At 49.5% G+C, this 16,503-nt stretch overlaps 1 protein-coding gene across 1 annotated transcript; it reads right to left on the bottom strand.

Annotated features, from left to right (window-relative positions):
• Positions 1–803: 803 nt before the first annotated feature.
• Positions 804–15,835, bottom strand: LOC119375911 (uncharacterized). Its single transcript, XM_037645935.2, has 4 exons — positions 15,824–15,835; positions 3,549–3,787; positions 2,368–2,483; positions 804–2,056 (listed from the first exon to the last, which is right to left on the bottom strand). Exons 1-4 carry the CDS (start codon positions 15,833–15,835, stop codon positions 927–929), a joined length of 1,497 nt encoding a protein of 498 aa, XP_037501863.2. The 3' UTR covers positions 804–926.
• Positions 15,836–16,503: the final 668 nt, after the last annotated feature.

The following is a 16,503-nucleotide window of genomic DNA, read 5'->3' as shown; positions in this document are numbered from 1 at the left end:
ATGCGGTCATTGGCCAATTTATCATCATTACCAGAGACAGCATTTTTAGACATTGCAAAAGCGCATTTTAGGCACCAGACATAGGCAGGCAAAACACGTTTTAGGCCACAAACGCAGTAAATTTATGCGCAATAACTTTTTACATAAATGCAAATAATTTTAAAACAAATACGTGCACGACCTATATTTGCAACAGGAAAGCAAACAACAATGTTATTGCTTATGACGGCACAAAGGCGCCAACAGTTGAAAATGGCCATGCAATTGTTCTTTTTCCCGCTCGGTTCACGAAATACGGTCTCCTTTTATTCTGTAGCACGGTGAGTCAAGTGTCCACTGTCGAATCAACACACTCCTGGGTCTCTCTTTTTGGTATGGCTGAAAAGGGCAGCAAAGGATCAGATAGCCAGACCACTGAAAAACCAGAAGGGAAGGATGCCTCGTAATGGCCGGGTCTAATCACATAGGGTCAATGTCTCCCCTGCCAAGAAAACATTAGCTGTGTGCACATCACATTTTCCTTTCTCTTGATCTTCACTCTCCTTTCCCCTGATGGCTCTCCACGGTTTCGCACTCGCCAACCACTCGCGCCATGTCAGCACAGCGGCGTATGCTGGCCGGCGCATTCCTCTTCACTGCTAGCAGTGGTTGTTTTCTAGAAGTTGGTTGAACTAGAGGACTAGGTTGAACCCCATAGAGTTCGGAACACTCAATGTTGTCCGATAACATAAATAACTGTCTCAAACTGCACTCGAAAGCGAAACGTGAGGTTAAATAGTGTTCATGTAGGCACTGATTTTGAAAATACTCATTTATAGGCACTACAAAAGCCCTTCTTAAACTCAATTCATGCTTATATATCAAAGCGGGGCGATAGGAACACAAGGAACAAAATAGGCATTTTCCTAAAATGCAGTCTCTAGTCATTACTTCAGCTTCCTGAAGCTGAGCACCAATCTGTCTTTTTGGGAACAGACGTAGAAGCCGTCCTTGATCTTCTTATATGACACATACTGTCCCGTCGTGTATAGTTTGCCTAGTCTCTTCACACGGCCCGTGAGCCTTTCCGGAATAACAGCTTTCTCCATAAAGTGCAGTAATCCTGGAAGGACTTCGTTTTCCCAGAATGATGGATCAAAGAAAATCCTTTCCACATTTATATGGTTCGTTTCGTTAGGGTCTTCTGATTCAGTCCATATAACAAAGTCGCACCACTTGTGTCCTGTTATTGCCATTTGGCCTTGCACTTGATAATGGTAGGCATGGTCTTTCTTAAGGTGCACCTGCCCATCTTTCAGGGTACAGCAAAAGTTCTTGTCTTTACAGGCCTCATCAGCGCTAAGGCCTTTTTTTGAAAACGGGCACTTTACTTCAAGCAAACCTTCCTCTCCATCTAAGATAATAATCCGATCTGGAGAGGCAGCCAGAAATGGGTACTGCTTGTGAACGTGCAAGCCAGTTTCCTTTACTTGCAATTCCACATCACGACAACGTAGAAGTGTGGCATACGCTTCGACGGCATCTTCTTCGTGCATTCTGCCATACATGATGGCCTCGCTCACGGCCCTATCACTTGGGTACAGCAACGTTTTCAACAAGCCTTCAGGCTTCACACAGCGGCACACTCTTTTGAACATCGAGGCAGTGATGCGACCAGTCCTTTCAGAGTACCACAGTTTGTTTGCTGCCTGCCCGATTGTTTTTCTGCATATTTCTTCCCGATTTCGTTCATCTAGAGGCTCGATTGCTTGAAAGTGTGCACTTATGATGACTTGAGCTTCCTTGCTCCACAGGTCCACATCATCACTTAAAACCTGATTATTAGGTTTACCTTCACTCTGTGCGACCTTATCGTGAGGGCACAGGTAGCGTAACACTTGCAGCGAAGGGCAGCAAGCAGAAAGGCTTGCCTTGAGTTCAGAAATTTCATCCTGAGATGGTTGCACATAAGGGCAAGGGTCATACTCGCGCTGTTTCTTAATGTGGCCAGGCTTGTTGACGACATGCCTCTGGAAAGAGATGTCGTGAAGTGGCAACCTTGGGGCCGGTTTTTTCGCTGCAATACAACAAAAATAAAGACTTCAGTGATGCAATACGTATCTATAATTGTAATCAGTACATTACTGTAGCTAAGGTATTCTGTAGTGGAAGCTGTAACCGGATGATGATAATAGCAACATTTCCCAAGACATTTTGTTGCATACTCCTTGATTTGTGGACTGTTTTCAAAGTGTCATTCATTTTATGCAATAAGAAAAATAAAGTTGATTTTTTCTGCTGTGACTTGCGAATTACCTGACTAGAACAGCTCAATCAAGCTCCAAACCATTTCTAAACAGCGCTGGAAATGAAGACATGGTGATTTACCTTCTGCAGGAACAATCCATTTGCACGGCACGTCAGTACAGGACTGCAGTTCTTTGGCTGTCTTGTCTGCTACGCTCAGCAGCAGTCCAGCAACATGCTGACAAGATTGGCTGAGCCTGCAGTTATAAAAAGAATGGGTATATATTATATATCTAAACACCAAAAAACGTATTCAATATACAGTTGAGCTAGGGTAAAACAAGTAGTAGACAGGGCAGTGCACACAAATTTACATTGCACCATCGCAAAGAGAGCACGACCTTGAGTGACTAAAAAAAAAAGTACATGTATTTTACTGTCTTGCCGTTATTGTGCCTGCGAAAAACCAATCTCCACTAGCAACAAGATCAATGATGCAGCCTTACTGTAATGGAACTGCTGTTCATTAGTATTTATAAATTAAGAATGTATGCATTCCTAGGGGGGGGGTATGCTATTCTAAAGCAGGAGCGTAGGAAGGAAATATAAAACCGGCGCCACGATATGTTCGCGTGACAGGATCGCACACGTGAGAAACAATCTGTGTTTAAGCATTTATTTAATTAAACATTGCCCTGTCAGTACGCAGATGTGTTCACGATCCGCCGCTTACTCTATACGACTTTGCCGAGTTGGAAGCCAAAAGCGTATTACAGGCAAAGTACACAGCAAACATGCTGCAATATTTCACGTGTATAAAAGGGGCACCTGGCCGACGCATGCGTTAGACGGAGCAGATGATTTGGCTTGTTTCCTAATAACGTCGACACATTTATCGCACGGAGATATTACATATTTACAGTGTTCTTTGGACTTCTGTCGTGTGACTGAAGCGACATTACGTGTATCGCAGTCAAGGGTGCAACAAGTGACATGCTTCACTCTGCATTGACGCAGGCACGCACGAAGTCCCCGCTTGACAGGTCTAAACGGCTATAGCTACAGCGCGGTTTGTTTTCTGTATATATTAGTGCAATCTACTCCGCTATAAGCGCGACCAAGGCACGATAGAACACACCTGCACACTTTCCGACAGTTTCAGAATGGAAATATTGCTGCACCATAAACATTTCACTATTGCACACTGAGTCTGCTCCTATTTAAAAAGCAAACATGACGTGAAATTTAGTAACCCGACTTGCTACAAACTCGGCCCTCGTCTCTGATAACTGTTTTTTGGTTGTCCAAAAAATATTTCTTACCCGGCAACACATGTGCAGTACGCTCCAGCGATGTCCCCGCTCGCTTTGTTGTACCACGCCGTCACGACGTAGGCGCCTGTCTTCATCGACGGCAAGCAAGCCGCCCGAACAAGGCCAACTACTGGGTCACTGGTGTTCAGGTTTATCATGAGGTTCTTCACGTAGCCTTCTTCTTTAAATGCCCAACCACGATGAGCCTGACGCACGGTCGCGGTGGTTGAGTTGAGGTAACTCCAAACCTGGTCAGTGCCGATCGAACATAGCGAAAAATCCGAAATCCAGCCCGTATCCAAAAAGGAAAACGGAATACAGTCTTCTTCCATCATTTCGACACGCCAAAAGATGATTGAACACACAACGTCAGCCAAATTTCACGCGATCTAACTTGTTTCCACAGGTAGAAACAATACGACGGCGGCAACGGCGGGAAATGTTTTCCACACACTTACTCTCGTACCCAGCGCCCCGAACGGTTCCTCAGGCGTACGATAGGAGGCGCTCACTATTTTGCAAAATGTCAATTGCTTCGCCACAATTACCCCGGGTACGAAAAGGGAGCCGTCCGGCGACCTAACAGCTCGTTACTATGAGTGGGTCATAGTAGGCCTTGAGGCGCTCCACGTTGACTATGTCGCGCCCTCGACGGCGCATGTCCGAAGCTGGTTCGATGGGTTCGATCAGGTAGTTGACCGGGGATGTGCGCTCGACGACCCGGTAGGGGCCTTCGTATTTCGGCAGGTTTTGAAGAGAGGCCGGTTGCAGTGGTAGGGACCGAGAGCCATACGAGCGCTCCGGGGAGGAACGTGGACTCAGAAGTGGTGGTGCCACCGCGAAGGCTCTTCTGCCGCTTTGTTCGTGCGTTGTAAAGGCCTTTGCAAGCTCGCGACACTCTTCAGCAAGCCTGGCTGTGTCAGAAATAGGCGCACAATCAGATGGATCCGGCTTGTAGGGTAGTATCGTGTCAATGGTGTGCAACGGGTGCCTTCCGTACAACAGGAGAAGGGTGAAAAACCAGTAGTGCTCTGAGGGGCGGTATTATAGGCGTAGGTGACGAAGGGCAGAATGGCATCCCAATTTGTGTGATCGGCGGCGACGTACATTGAGAGCATGTCGCCGAGCGTGCGGTTGAAGCGTTCGGTTAGGCCATTCGTCTGCGGGTGGTAAGCAGTAGTTTTGCGATGAACAGCATGGCACTCTTTGAGAATGGCTTCGACGACTTCCGACAAGAAGACACGGCCTCGATCGCTGAGAAGCTCCTGGGGTGGACCGTGACGCAGCATGAATCGGTGTAGCAGGAAGGAGGCAACATCACGCGCTGTAGCCGCTGGGAGGGCAGCGGTTTCGGCGTATCGCGTTAGATGGTCAACGGCGACGATGCCCAACGGTTACCAGCCGACGTCAAGGAAGTGGTCCATACAAATCGATGCCCACGCGCCCAAACGGACGGTTAGGGCAAGGTAATGGTTGTAGACCGACTGGTGACACGTGCGTTGAAGGTTTTCGGCGTTGGCAATCGAGGCAGGAGCGGACGAACTTCTGCACGTAGCGGTACATCCTCGCCAGAAGTATCGTTGTCGAATGCGGTGGTAAGTTTTGGATACCCCAGAGTGCGCGCATTGCGGATCAGAGTGGAAGGACTCGCATATTTCAGCACGCAGACTTCGGGGTATCACAAGTAGCCACTGGCGGCCGTCGGCGTTGTAATTGCGTCGGTGCAGTAGGTCGTCACGAATGGCGAAATGGTGGGCTTGACGACGCAACGCGCGAGTGGTTGGTGTTGTCGACGGATCAGTGAGCAAGTCTATTAGCGAGCGATCCATTTATCCTTGCGCTGCTCGGTAGCGATGGTGTGAACATCGATAGAAGAAACAGCAGTGTGAGACACTGAGCAGGAGGCATTGTCGTCAGGCAAGGGGGAGCGCGAGAGGGCGTCGGCGTCAGCATGCTGACGTCCGTTGCGGTACAGCACGCGGATGTCGTAGTCTTGCAGGCGAAGTGCCCAACGGGCGAGACGGCCCGAGGGATCCTTCAATGACGACAGCCAGCATAGTGCGTGGTGATCGGTGACGACATCAAATGGGCGACCATACAAATAAGGTCGGAATTTTGTAAGGGCCCAGATGATCGCCAGGCACTCTTTTTCCGTGACAGTGTAATTGGTCTCGGCTCTAGTAAGCGTACGACTTGCGTAGGCGACGACATATTCGGGGAACCCTGGTTTGCGTTGCGCAAGAACAGCACCGAGGCCTACACCGCTGGCGTCCGTGTGTACCTCCGTTGGGGCCGTAGGGTCGTAGTGGCGTAGTATGGAGGAGACGTCAACAAACGACGGAGCTTTGCGAACGCGTCGTCGCATTCGGACGACCACGAATGTAGGGGCCCGTTACTTCCAAGGAGCTTCGTCAGCGGCGATATGATGGTGGCAAAGTTGCGTATGAAACGTCGAAAATAGGAGCACAGTCCTACGAAACTGCGCAGTTCTTTGACGGACGTAGGTTTGGGAAATTCGGCCACGGCCCGAAGCTTGGCCGGATCGGGAAGGATTCCGTCCTTGGACACGACGTAGCCTAGGATTGTCAGCTGCCGTGCTGCAAATCGGCACTTCTTCAGGTTCAGTTGGAGGCCGGCGTTGGTCAAACGCGTAAAACATGCCGCAGACGTTGAAGATGCGTGGAGAAGTCCGGAGCGAAAACGACGACGTCGTCCAGGTAACACAAGCACGTGTGCCATTTCAAGTTGCGCAGAACGGTGTCCATCATGCGCTCGAAGGTCGCGGGCGCATTGCACAGACCAAACGGCATGACGTTGAACTCGTACAAGCCGTCGGGCGTGACAAAGGCTGTCTTCGGTCGAGCGTCATCAGCCATGGGTACTTGCCAGTACCCCGAGCGCAAATCGAGAGATGAAAAGTATTCTGCTCCTTGGAGGCTGTCAATCGCGTCGTCGATTCGCGGCAGTGGATAAACATCCTTCCGAGTGATCTTGTTGAGCCTTCGGTAGTCCACACAGAAGCGCACAGAACCGTCCTTCTTGGCAACGAGAACAACAGGAGACGCCCACGGGCTGTCCGAGGGTCGAATAACGTCGCGTCGAAGCATATCGTCCACTTGTTCATTAATTACCCGACGTTCTGTGGGAGACACGCGATATGGACGTTGCCGCAGTGGTGGTTGGGCGCCAGTGTCGATGCGATGCGTAACAGCGGACGTGCGGCCGAGAGAAGTTTGCCCGACATCGAAAGAAGAACGAAATTCTTCCAACAGGCACAGAAGCTGGGAACGCTGGACCGACGTAAGGTTGTCAGCAATGGAGGGACCAAATACATCCGCGGGTGAGGAATCAGACGTGGAAACGGCACTGATGGTACGGGAACTGGTGCAGTGCGAGTCATCGGGTGCGTCCAAACTTGTGCGTCTTCGAGGGGCTCCACTCTGCCGAGACATTCCCCTCGCACCAACGTAACAATGTGCGGGGATGGGTTGGTAACAAAAATAGCGGTGCTACCCTGAGTGACTTGCACGGTCGCGAAAGGTACCAGCAACCCTTTCCTAGTGCAAACGCGGTCAGATGGCGAAAGGAGTGCAATTGTGTCGCAGAGACCGGCGCAGTAAACTGGCACAGCCGTCGACGAGTTTGGAGGAACTTTGGTATCGTCTTTGACGAGGGTCTTGGTGAATGCCGATGGACTGTCTGCCGGCGTCAAATGTGAGAACGGTGAGAGTTCGAGGGCGGCTGGTGCGCAGTGAATTATGGCGTCGTGGCGGGAGAGAAAATCCCATCCCAGGATGACGTCGTGGGAGCATGCAGCAATTGATGAACTCGACGTCGTACAGAACGTCCTGAATGACGACGCGAGAAGTGCATACTGCTGTAGGCCTAATACTCTGGGAGCTGGCGGTACGGAGGGACATCCCAGAAAGTGGCGTCGTCACTTTTCGAAGTAAGCGGCTAAGTTTTGCGTCCATAACGGATACGGCGGCTCCAGTGTCGACAAGGGCAGATGCGCGAACACCGTCCACAAACACGTCTATGACATTCGATGGACTTCGCTGAGGGCTTTTACAGTTCGATAGCGTCGCAGCCCTTGCCTCGTGGACTGCGACGACTAGTTTTCCTGCTCTCGTGCGACAGAACGTGGCCGCATTGGTGACAGTGAGCGACGGCGTGGAGACGGAGAGCGGCGAGTGGATGGAGCTGGGCGTGACGTCGGCGACATAGGCGGGTCGTAGAATGCACGGCTGGACTGGCTGGTGGTGGTTGACGCGACTCGAGGCGGCTGCACGCGATGGCAGTAACGGGCCACGTGACCGGCATAACCGCATGCAAAGCAGATGGGCCGATTGTCGGGTGTGCGCCATCGGTTCGCCGGGCAGGTCCCGCCCACGTCGCAGGATGCGATTGACGGGGCGGCTGCTGAAATGACTGCAAGGTGGGTTGCAGTCGGGGCCTAGGGATGACGGCAGCATACGTAGCCGGCACGCCCGCTTCGAAGGACGGAGGTCTAGCGGCGGCTTCGGCGTAACTCAACGGTGCAGCCGCAGGGATTGCCTGGTGCGTCCTGGCGACAACCTGAGCGTAACTCTGTGGCGCAGGAGCCGGAGGTTGCTGGTGGTACTCAGGCATCACCTCCGCGATTTCCTGCTCAATCGCTCGGCGGATGGGAGGAAGAAGGGTCGTCGACGACTGTTGAACGTGCGGGGTGGGCGAAGGCCAGGAGAGAGAACTGGCGTGCGATTTCCTCGCGCACGAATGCCTTCATTTCTGCCAGCAGCGTGGCCTGGTCAGGTATGGCCGCCAAGCCAGCAAGCTCTTCGTCGCGTGATGGAGAGCGACGGGTCATCGAACGTTGCCGGCGGAGCTCCTCGTAGCTCTGGCACAGTGTTATGACCTCGGCCACGGTGGAAGGGTTTTTAGCGAGCAACATGGTGAAGGCATCGTCGTCAATGCCCTTCATAATGTTCCGGATCTTGTCAGACTCGGACATGGTGCCGTTCGTTTCTTACACAAGTCCAGGACGTCTTCGATATAACTGGTGAAAGATTCACCGGCCTGCTGAGCTCGTTCGCGTAAGCGCTGTTCTGCTTGCAGCTTACGAACTGCAGGGCGGCCAAAAACGTTGATGACGGCGGTCTTGAAATCCGACCAAGTAGCAAAATCGGACGCGTGGTTGTTGTACCACAAGCTTGCTACTCCCGCGAGGTAGAAGACCAAGTTGCTCAACTTGCCTGCTTCGTCCCATTTGTTGGGTACGCTCACGCGCTCGTAAATTGCGAGCCAGTCCTCCACGTCGGTGCCATCGGCGCCAGTGAAGATAGGTGGATCGCGGATGCGTGGGACACCGGGACATGTGGTCGGTGTGGGAGGCGGCGTTTGCTGAGCGGCGTCTTGAGGCATGGTAGATGGCAGAGTACGGGAACGAAGCTCCAGGGGCATTGAATGGGAGCACAGCACTCTCCACCAATTTGTTAAGCGGTTTATTGGACGGCACTCGGCGACAATGCACTATGGCGACAGTCAAGGCAAAAACACGGGCTCCGAGCGCGAGCGGCGTTTAGAAGAGGACGACCCACTAGGAGCCGCTGGAGAGCGCAACCGTTAAGCAGTACCAATTGCTTCGCCACAGAGCATTGGTTTTTATACTGTTCTTTCAGGTGAAGACCCATAAATCAGAATGGCCGTTGCGTGTCATTGTGTCACAATCAGGTACATGGGAAAAGTCTGTTGGCCTTTACATTCACGACAAGTTGAAGTTCGGAAGCATAGATGGTCTGTTTTTGACGAAGAATTCGCTAGCAAGTGATCAGTAATCTTCAAACTGAGTCTTGCAATAACTTGCGTACTTCCTCTATCGACGTCAAAGATCTGAATTACTCCTTAACCCTTAATGAGCTGCTTTCCTGCGTTCAAGAATGCATGAAGGCTTATGATGAATTCAATTTTATAAATACCGGGTGCTTATCGTTGCAAGGGTTTCGTGAGCTTCTTTCTATTTTCGTGCGATATTTTCTGAATGTGAAAGAAATATTTTTCTTCAAAAATAAGGAATTCGCATTGGTTCATGCATTGCGGCCATTCTTAGCGGAATGTATCTTGCCCGCGTAAACGGAAAATTGGGAAGCACACTTATCAGTTCAAATGTCAAGGATGTGTACCGGTACGTTGACGATTGCCTTGTTTTCCTGGATACAAACAGAGTTTATAATGATGTGTCTCAGCTACTAGATGCTTTTACAAACTGCCTTCGTACGCTCCTTATCAGCCATGAAACACCAGGAATTAACAGCCTCAGATATCTGGGCATACGGATGTGTTTAGCAGGTAACCATGTGTGTTGGTCGTATGAGTGTAGAGACAATAAGCCATTTCTGCCATCTTCGTCACGTCATTCTAAGCTCGTAATGACGGGCAAAGGGAAGCTAACTGTAACGAACGCGCTTCGCCGCTCTTTCTATCTAAGTGTCAGAGCAGTTTCGCGCTCAGGCCGAGCACTTGAAAAATGCTGGGTACCCGCAGCCAGTGATCACTTCAGTGGCCGAAGGTCTTAAAACCTTCAAACGTGGCCGCCTGAACCCGCTGACAAAAGTGCCACAAAAGGAGGGGGAAAAGAAAGAAAAGTGCGCTGTGGTATCATATGCACAGGGTGTATCACACAGACTTAACCCATTAAGGCCCAAGTAAAAAACTATTTGTGAATGTAATTGAAATTTCGCGCACTTATCTAACTACAGTAGACAACAACATCTGGCAAGTTTCATAGCGTTACATCTATTCCTTCAGAAGTTATGATACTGTACTTTAGAAAGTACGCTGGGCTCTTGCGATAGCAATGCAAGCTGGCTCGGCACACGAATAGCCAGCATGCTTGGCCCTTTCCATACTAACACCAAAGTTGTTTTGGCACATGCAACTTGTCGAAGCAGTGACGCATCATGCAAAGCGCTGCACCATACTTTTCGCAGCATCATTTCTATTTATCACATACAGTGCACTTCAACCGTTTTTCAATCTTCTTGTGAAATGCCCATATGGATGGAAGGGACTGGCAGGCACACTGGACACGGAAGACCTCTTGATAGTTCTATTGTGTACATGGCACAGGTAGTGTCTTGCAAGAATGCAGGTGAATGACAGCAGTCGACGCATAGAGGGTCTGCTAACCTCCAGTAGGTAGGCAGATCCTCTATGCATTTAGTGCAGCAATGTTGATGATCTGTGCAAATAGGTGCTTCCATCTCATTTTCCCACGAATGAAAATTCTGAAGTTATACGCATCTTGATTGTGGAGGTGAATCTCTCCCATGGCAATATTTCTGTAGCTGCTGACGATGTTTCGTGATGGCACTACGTTTTTCCTTTTGAGTTGATGATCATCTGCTTACAGAGCGTAGCGGCTCGACTGTGTCATAGTTCATCGCCATAGCAACTATGCTCTTGTCTTTGCCCTTTACGAAAAGAAATTCGTTTCCCGGATCAAAACAGAAGCAGTCTTCCCGATTTCTTTCGTTCCATCAGGCAGAAGGCATTCATTCGCACAGCCGTTCCCTCTCCTCCTCAGCTGTTTGGGAGTGACAATTACTTCACCAAGAGGCTCTAGTATATCCCTGCCGGCATCTGTTGCAGTCTCCCGAGTCTCAAATTACCGTAAAAACGGCATTGTTCTGAATAAAATACCTGGTTCGCTCTCTGAGGCAACCTACAACGCAATGCACATGTAAGCTCCCACAAAGGCCCAGTGTACTACAGAAAGTACACCAACATTTGATTACCCCTCAGAGCAAAACTGTGCACTACAGCTGATTCTTGCGCTTCGCCGCGGTTATATTGTACCTTTTGAAGCACAATCAATCTGTTTTTTTCAATATATACAGTGTGAAACCTTAAATTAATTGAGAAAACGTAGTAGTCGTTACATGCGTTCGACGGGCGCTCGTTTTCCAAAAGTTTAACAACTCGTAGCGCAGAAAAAATTGACATGAGTCAGTATGTTCGATTAGGAGTGTCTTGCTGCAACCTTTAGCATCAAAAATGCTAATCAGAAAAATTAGAATATTGGATAGTGTATTTTCTATTCCAAAAAATTGAAGTGTACTTTGTAAAGTACGCTGGGCGCTAATGGGTTAAGAAGATTGGGAGCACCGCTAACGTCAAGGTGCTGTTCACAGCGCCAAACAGACTCTCCAGTCCGTGCAAAGCCAGCTACCGGAAAGCCAAGGAAGCTGGTTGTACGACAAAAACAGACATAACTTTCTTGAGTGCACCACCAGTGTGGTGCATGCTCTACCGCTAACGTGCAGGATGAAGTAAACACCGGCCAGGCTGGTCAATGTATGAACAACAGCTTGCTGGAGCACGCCAACAACGTGCGCAATGGCGCGATGCGGGCCATCTTAGCCTCCACTGCAAAAAATGTGGGTGCAATGTCCCAGTACTGCCAATGCTACGTCGTGGCAAGGAGCGCCAAGCAAATGACACGTGGGGTAATACAATATATGAATATCGCTAAATGGGGGACACGTGCGTAAGTCCAACATCAGTTGGTCTAACAGAAAAAGAAATCAATTGTCTTAATCACAATTCACGAACGACATGGCGGAAAGAGCAGTAAATATCTTCTCTTAATCTTTTCCTTTTCAGCCGGCTTTCACTTTGTGGTGTTCATCGTTTCCGATGTGAAATGTGCAAATGCGGTCGGGCGGGCTTTTCACCAGTCCCATATATATGAGTGCGACGCTTTGAAAATAAATTTTTGGAAGTTAGCACATGTATTCGTCGGTGTTAGCTGTTTTTGTCTCGTGTGTGCGCTAGAAACAGCAATGGAACACGAACATGCCCAAATCTACGTGATTCCACTAATCATCAAGCTGACGTTGCAAAGATTTTGAACGCGTTTTAGAATTTCCGGTTTTCCCTGTCGGCGATCCATGACGTATTAATTGCCTCACATGTTCCCGGCGATCCACTCGTGCGCGTCGCCGTCCGTGCACAGGTGGACGGAGAGGCACTTCACGTTGACAGTCGGAACCAAATAGCTCATCGAAACCATCACGCTGTCGAAGCCCACTCGCACGAGCCCTGTACGCGTTGATCTGCGGCTTGTAAGGGGGGGGGGGGGGGCGAGCGTGCGTTCGAAAACGCGCGCGCGAGCCCAGTCACGTGACGTCTAATGAAAACCAATAGCGTGCAAGTGCTCCCGGCGGGAGCCGCTTAGCGCCGCCGACTCCCTCCTCGCTGTCTCTTTTTTTCTCTCTTGCGTGCGCTGCTGCGCCAGCAATTTATAATACGTTCTCGTGTCCGAGCTGGCACAACCCTGTGACAGTAAAAGCGAAACAAAACGTTGCAGTAAAGAAACACAATGTAATTGAAGGTTACAGCAAATATGATATTTAATAACAGTATCAGCGCGAAAGCCAACGAATGAAGCTGTGTGATGGAAATCAGAGGTCTTATTGTACTCGGAAATTAGCGAAAATGTTTGAAAATTTCTCCGAAGGATCTCTTGATAGATCAGTCGAAATCAAAGTCTCACTAGTGCATTACAGGTTGCTTCTGATCACCAGTTCTTTTGTCGTCGCATGCTGCTATGTTTTAGCCAACTGCGAAAAGATACAAGCGCGGTTGAAACAACGAAATTTTGAATGAGCATGAAACGAAGAAGGATCGAGTACACTCTTAAAAAAGGGAGTCATGTCTATCTGACTCTCCTTGTGGCAGCCGATGATCATCTTTTTTTTTCCTAAAGGTAACCACAATACTCTGGTAGGCGCTCCTGCATAAATTTATGACTCCCTTGCTCCAAGGGAGTCAGTCATGGACATTCATATACAGGGTGATTTAAAAAAAAACTGTACTGGCTACGACCAAGATACAGTTCGCTGGTTGAGAGGGTGTGTGCATAAAATGATATACCGAAAACTATCGGTTGAAAATATATAGAATGCGATCGTATAACGCGGAAGTACACACGAATTATGCGATGACTTCACTTAAATAATTGCGGAAATAGCTCGTTGAAACGTCTACAACTATGCAGGGTTCTGAAAAATTTAAAGGTTTGCCCTCCAAGCGAAACATATAAGTTATGACAACGTCTGACAATGACAGCGCTGCCAAATTTACGAATCTTTAAACGTTTCTAAGTGAGGTTCATAGATTCCTGCGACTTCAAGTGCTGCAGAAAACATAAGCTTACTAGTGAAATGAGCATGCATGGTGCTGAAGGGGTACATTTTAGCGCAAACTATGAAAGAAAGGCATGAGTAAGAAGTAGGAGAAAGCAGAAAGGGACGGCAGAAAGGTCTGCTTTCTCCTACTTCTTACTCATGCCTTTCTTCTATAGTTTGCGCTAAAATGTACCCCGCCGATTTCAACCAACCCGCCCAGTAACTAGTCTTACTCGTGCATGGTGTTGCAGGCGCAGGCGATCGAGAACAGATCGAGCTCGATATCCGTGAAAGCATGTGCCGCAAAGCTGTCATGAAGGTCCAACCGCATGCACGCGAATTTTGAGCGACGTCAACGAGCGACAGTGACCCGGGCTCCGTCGCGCTGTCGCGTCGCGACGGGAGCACCCACATGTTCGCGACAAAGTGTCAGGGTTGCTCGGTTTAAAACTACTGCGTTCGCACAGGTAAATTGCGAAAAAGAATTGCATAGTAGATAAATGGCAACATGCGAATTTATTATTGTCTTGCGTGAGATAAGGAAGCCATGAAAGCGTTTAGTGACCTTGTTTTTTCACAGCCTTTTGTTTACTCGCGACAGTAGTATTTGCTGTGCACTCGAGGGGGCGCCCGGAAGCCTACGCTACTACGTCGCTCTATGCAAGCTGTGTCATCTTAGGGTTAGTCCACGAGGCGCACTACCTCAACGTTTCCTCCTGCTGTCATGGTACGTTTATGAAAAGCCGAAGCGCCTCACATCGCTGCCTCGCAAAGACAAGGGATACCTCACACGACGACGATGTTGACATTGCAGCAAGCGACCACCAGTGCAACAAGCTACCACCGAAACATGAAAACTAACTGTTGATGTGGTAGGGCGTTGCCCATCGGACCGGGAGCAGCCGGGCCTTAGCGTGAAGTAGAGCTCAGGAGCTGGAGTTGATTGCATGAACGTTGATTTACCTGATATATTTGGTAGCGTGTTTGCGGAGCGTCTCGACGCTCGCGCTATAAAGCCTCGGTCTTCCCAAGGTTCCCTTTTGGAGAAAACCTTTAAGTTCAGGACAGTCCAATCAAAAAGTTGTCTTCATCCCCCCCAAAGGGGAAAGATCAAGCACCGCATCCTTCCCACCCAAGGAAAGAGAGAAGCGGCGCGCCCGGCTCGACGGACGGCGCCCGGGTAGTGAACCGAAGACACAATAGGGCAATAGCGCACCATACACACAGCGAAGGGATCGCGGCGGCGCTAATGCCTGAAAACTGGCCGTGTTGTCAGGTGCAGTCTTTCCTTGCACCGATAGCGGCGCGGCTCTGCAGCTCCTGGCCAGGTCACCAAACCATAAAGGCAACGCGGAGTGTGACAGATGTTCCCGATTAGGAATCTCAGGCGCTTGGCTAATTGTCCGGTGCATCTCGCAGAACGCTGAACAAAGTAGTACACAAGTGACTGCCTTTTCAGAGCAGCCATGATGGCAAACAGCTCAATTCCAGGCCATAAAACCGTCAAACTCGGCCAGGTGTGTCCAAGGCAATTGACGTGGGGAACTGACAGCTTCAAAGGGTTCAGGACACGACTGCCGTGTTGTCGCCGTATCAGGTGTTCTACGGGGAACGTTGACGATGCTCCCTTGTTTTGGTTCTCACGTAGGCTGAGCCCCAGCTTTGGAACTGAGAAACGACTTGCAAGTGCCGGAAATGAACCAGCCAAACTCAAGCCACAACAAACAGAGAGCACCCAACTGACATTGACAAATGTCAGGCTACATTCTCTAATCAAAACTTCCTCGAAAATTACACTTACGGTCTCGCTCGTGAAAGTCACGGATCAAATAACAAAAGCCATAAGCAACACAGACCCACTAAACATGAACAAAATCAATAGCCTAACGTTTCTTATTATTTCAAGAGAAAGCCACATCCTCTGAGGCACGTAGGTGCTGCAGGCGATACATAACGAGAAGTGATTTGTAAAATAGGCTCAATGCATGTTATGAACACAAAACGCAAAAAAAAGGTATGTAAAGTTACTTTGGTGTTAAAGCGGATAGGCACGGCTGAGACCAGCAGCGTTTTTGCTATCTTGCCCAACATTGTGGTCCAAACAACACGGCTCACCTTTTGCGACATGGTAAATTTTGCCCATCAGAGTTTTGCCGGCGGCACGCAATTGCCCCGGAACATCCCTGAGATAGCTCAAACACTCCTAGCTGAAGGAAAGGACAGCAGTGTCTACTAGATAGGGAAGTGCGTAACCTTGATTGCCCTCAAAAACAAGGTCCATAATCCGGAAGCCCAACGACGCGTGCTTAGAGCCGAATGTGAGGACAACGTTCGGCCCTGTGGCCTCGTAAGGCACTGAAAGCAAGGAAACAGAGTAGCCCGCAAACAGGCATTCGAGTCTGTTAGGCTGACAGTACATAACCCTTCTGAATGAGGCAACAGTATGCCGGACTCCCGTTTTTCCTGGATCCTCGCTAAGGGGGTTCCTAGTGACTTCAAAGTTCGTCGCGACTATCGACTTTGGGTCAGCAGCGTTTAACCCTTCTCAAATCGCGCAGCTCTTCATCTCAGGCAAGGACTCTCAAGCTAAAGGACGCGTCAAAGCTGCAATTCTTACTCAAACGCATATCTGAGTCGTTATAAGAGGGATAATGCTTGGGCAGGTTTTGTGACACGGCAGCATCCGTTGCGAGCAGTCCGAACGGTCCTCAATCTCAAAGCGGCTAGCAACCTGTGGACCAGCTCGTTGAACAATACCAACGTACCATTCGCGCTTCTTTGATCTCGGCTGCGGC

The sequence above is a fragment of the Rhipicephalus sanguineus genome, unplaced genomic scaffold (genome assembly GCF_013339695.2).
Source record: "Rhipicephalus sanguineus isolate Rsan-2018 unplaced genomic scaffold, BIME_Rsan_1.4 Seq1015, whole genome shotgun sequence".
Taxonomy (NCBI): domain Eukaryota; kingdom Metazoa; phylum Arthropoda; class Arachnida; order Ixodida; family Ixodidae; genus Rhipicephalus; species Rhipicephalus sanguineus.
The sequence above is the reverse complement of the archived record's forward strand: the minus strand, read 5'-3'. Positions and strand labels throughout refer to the sequence as shown.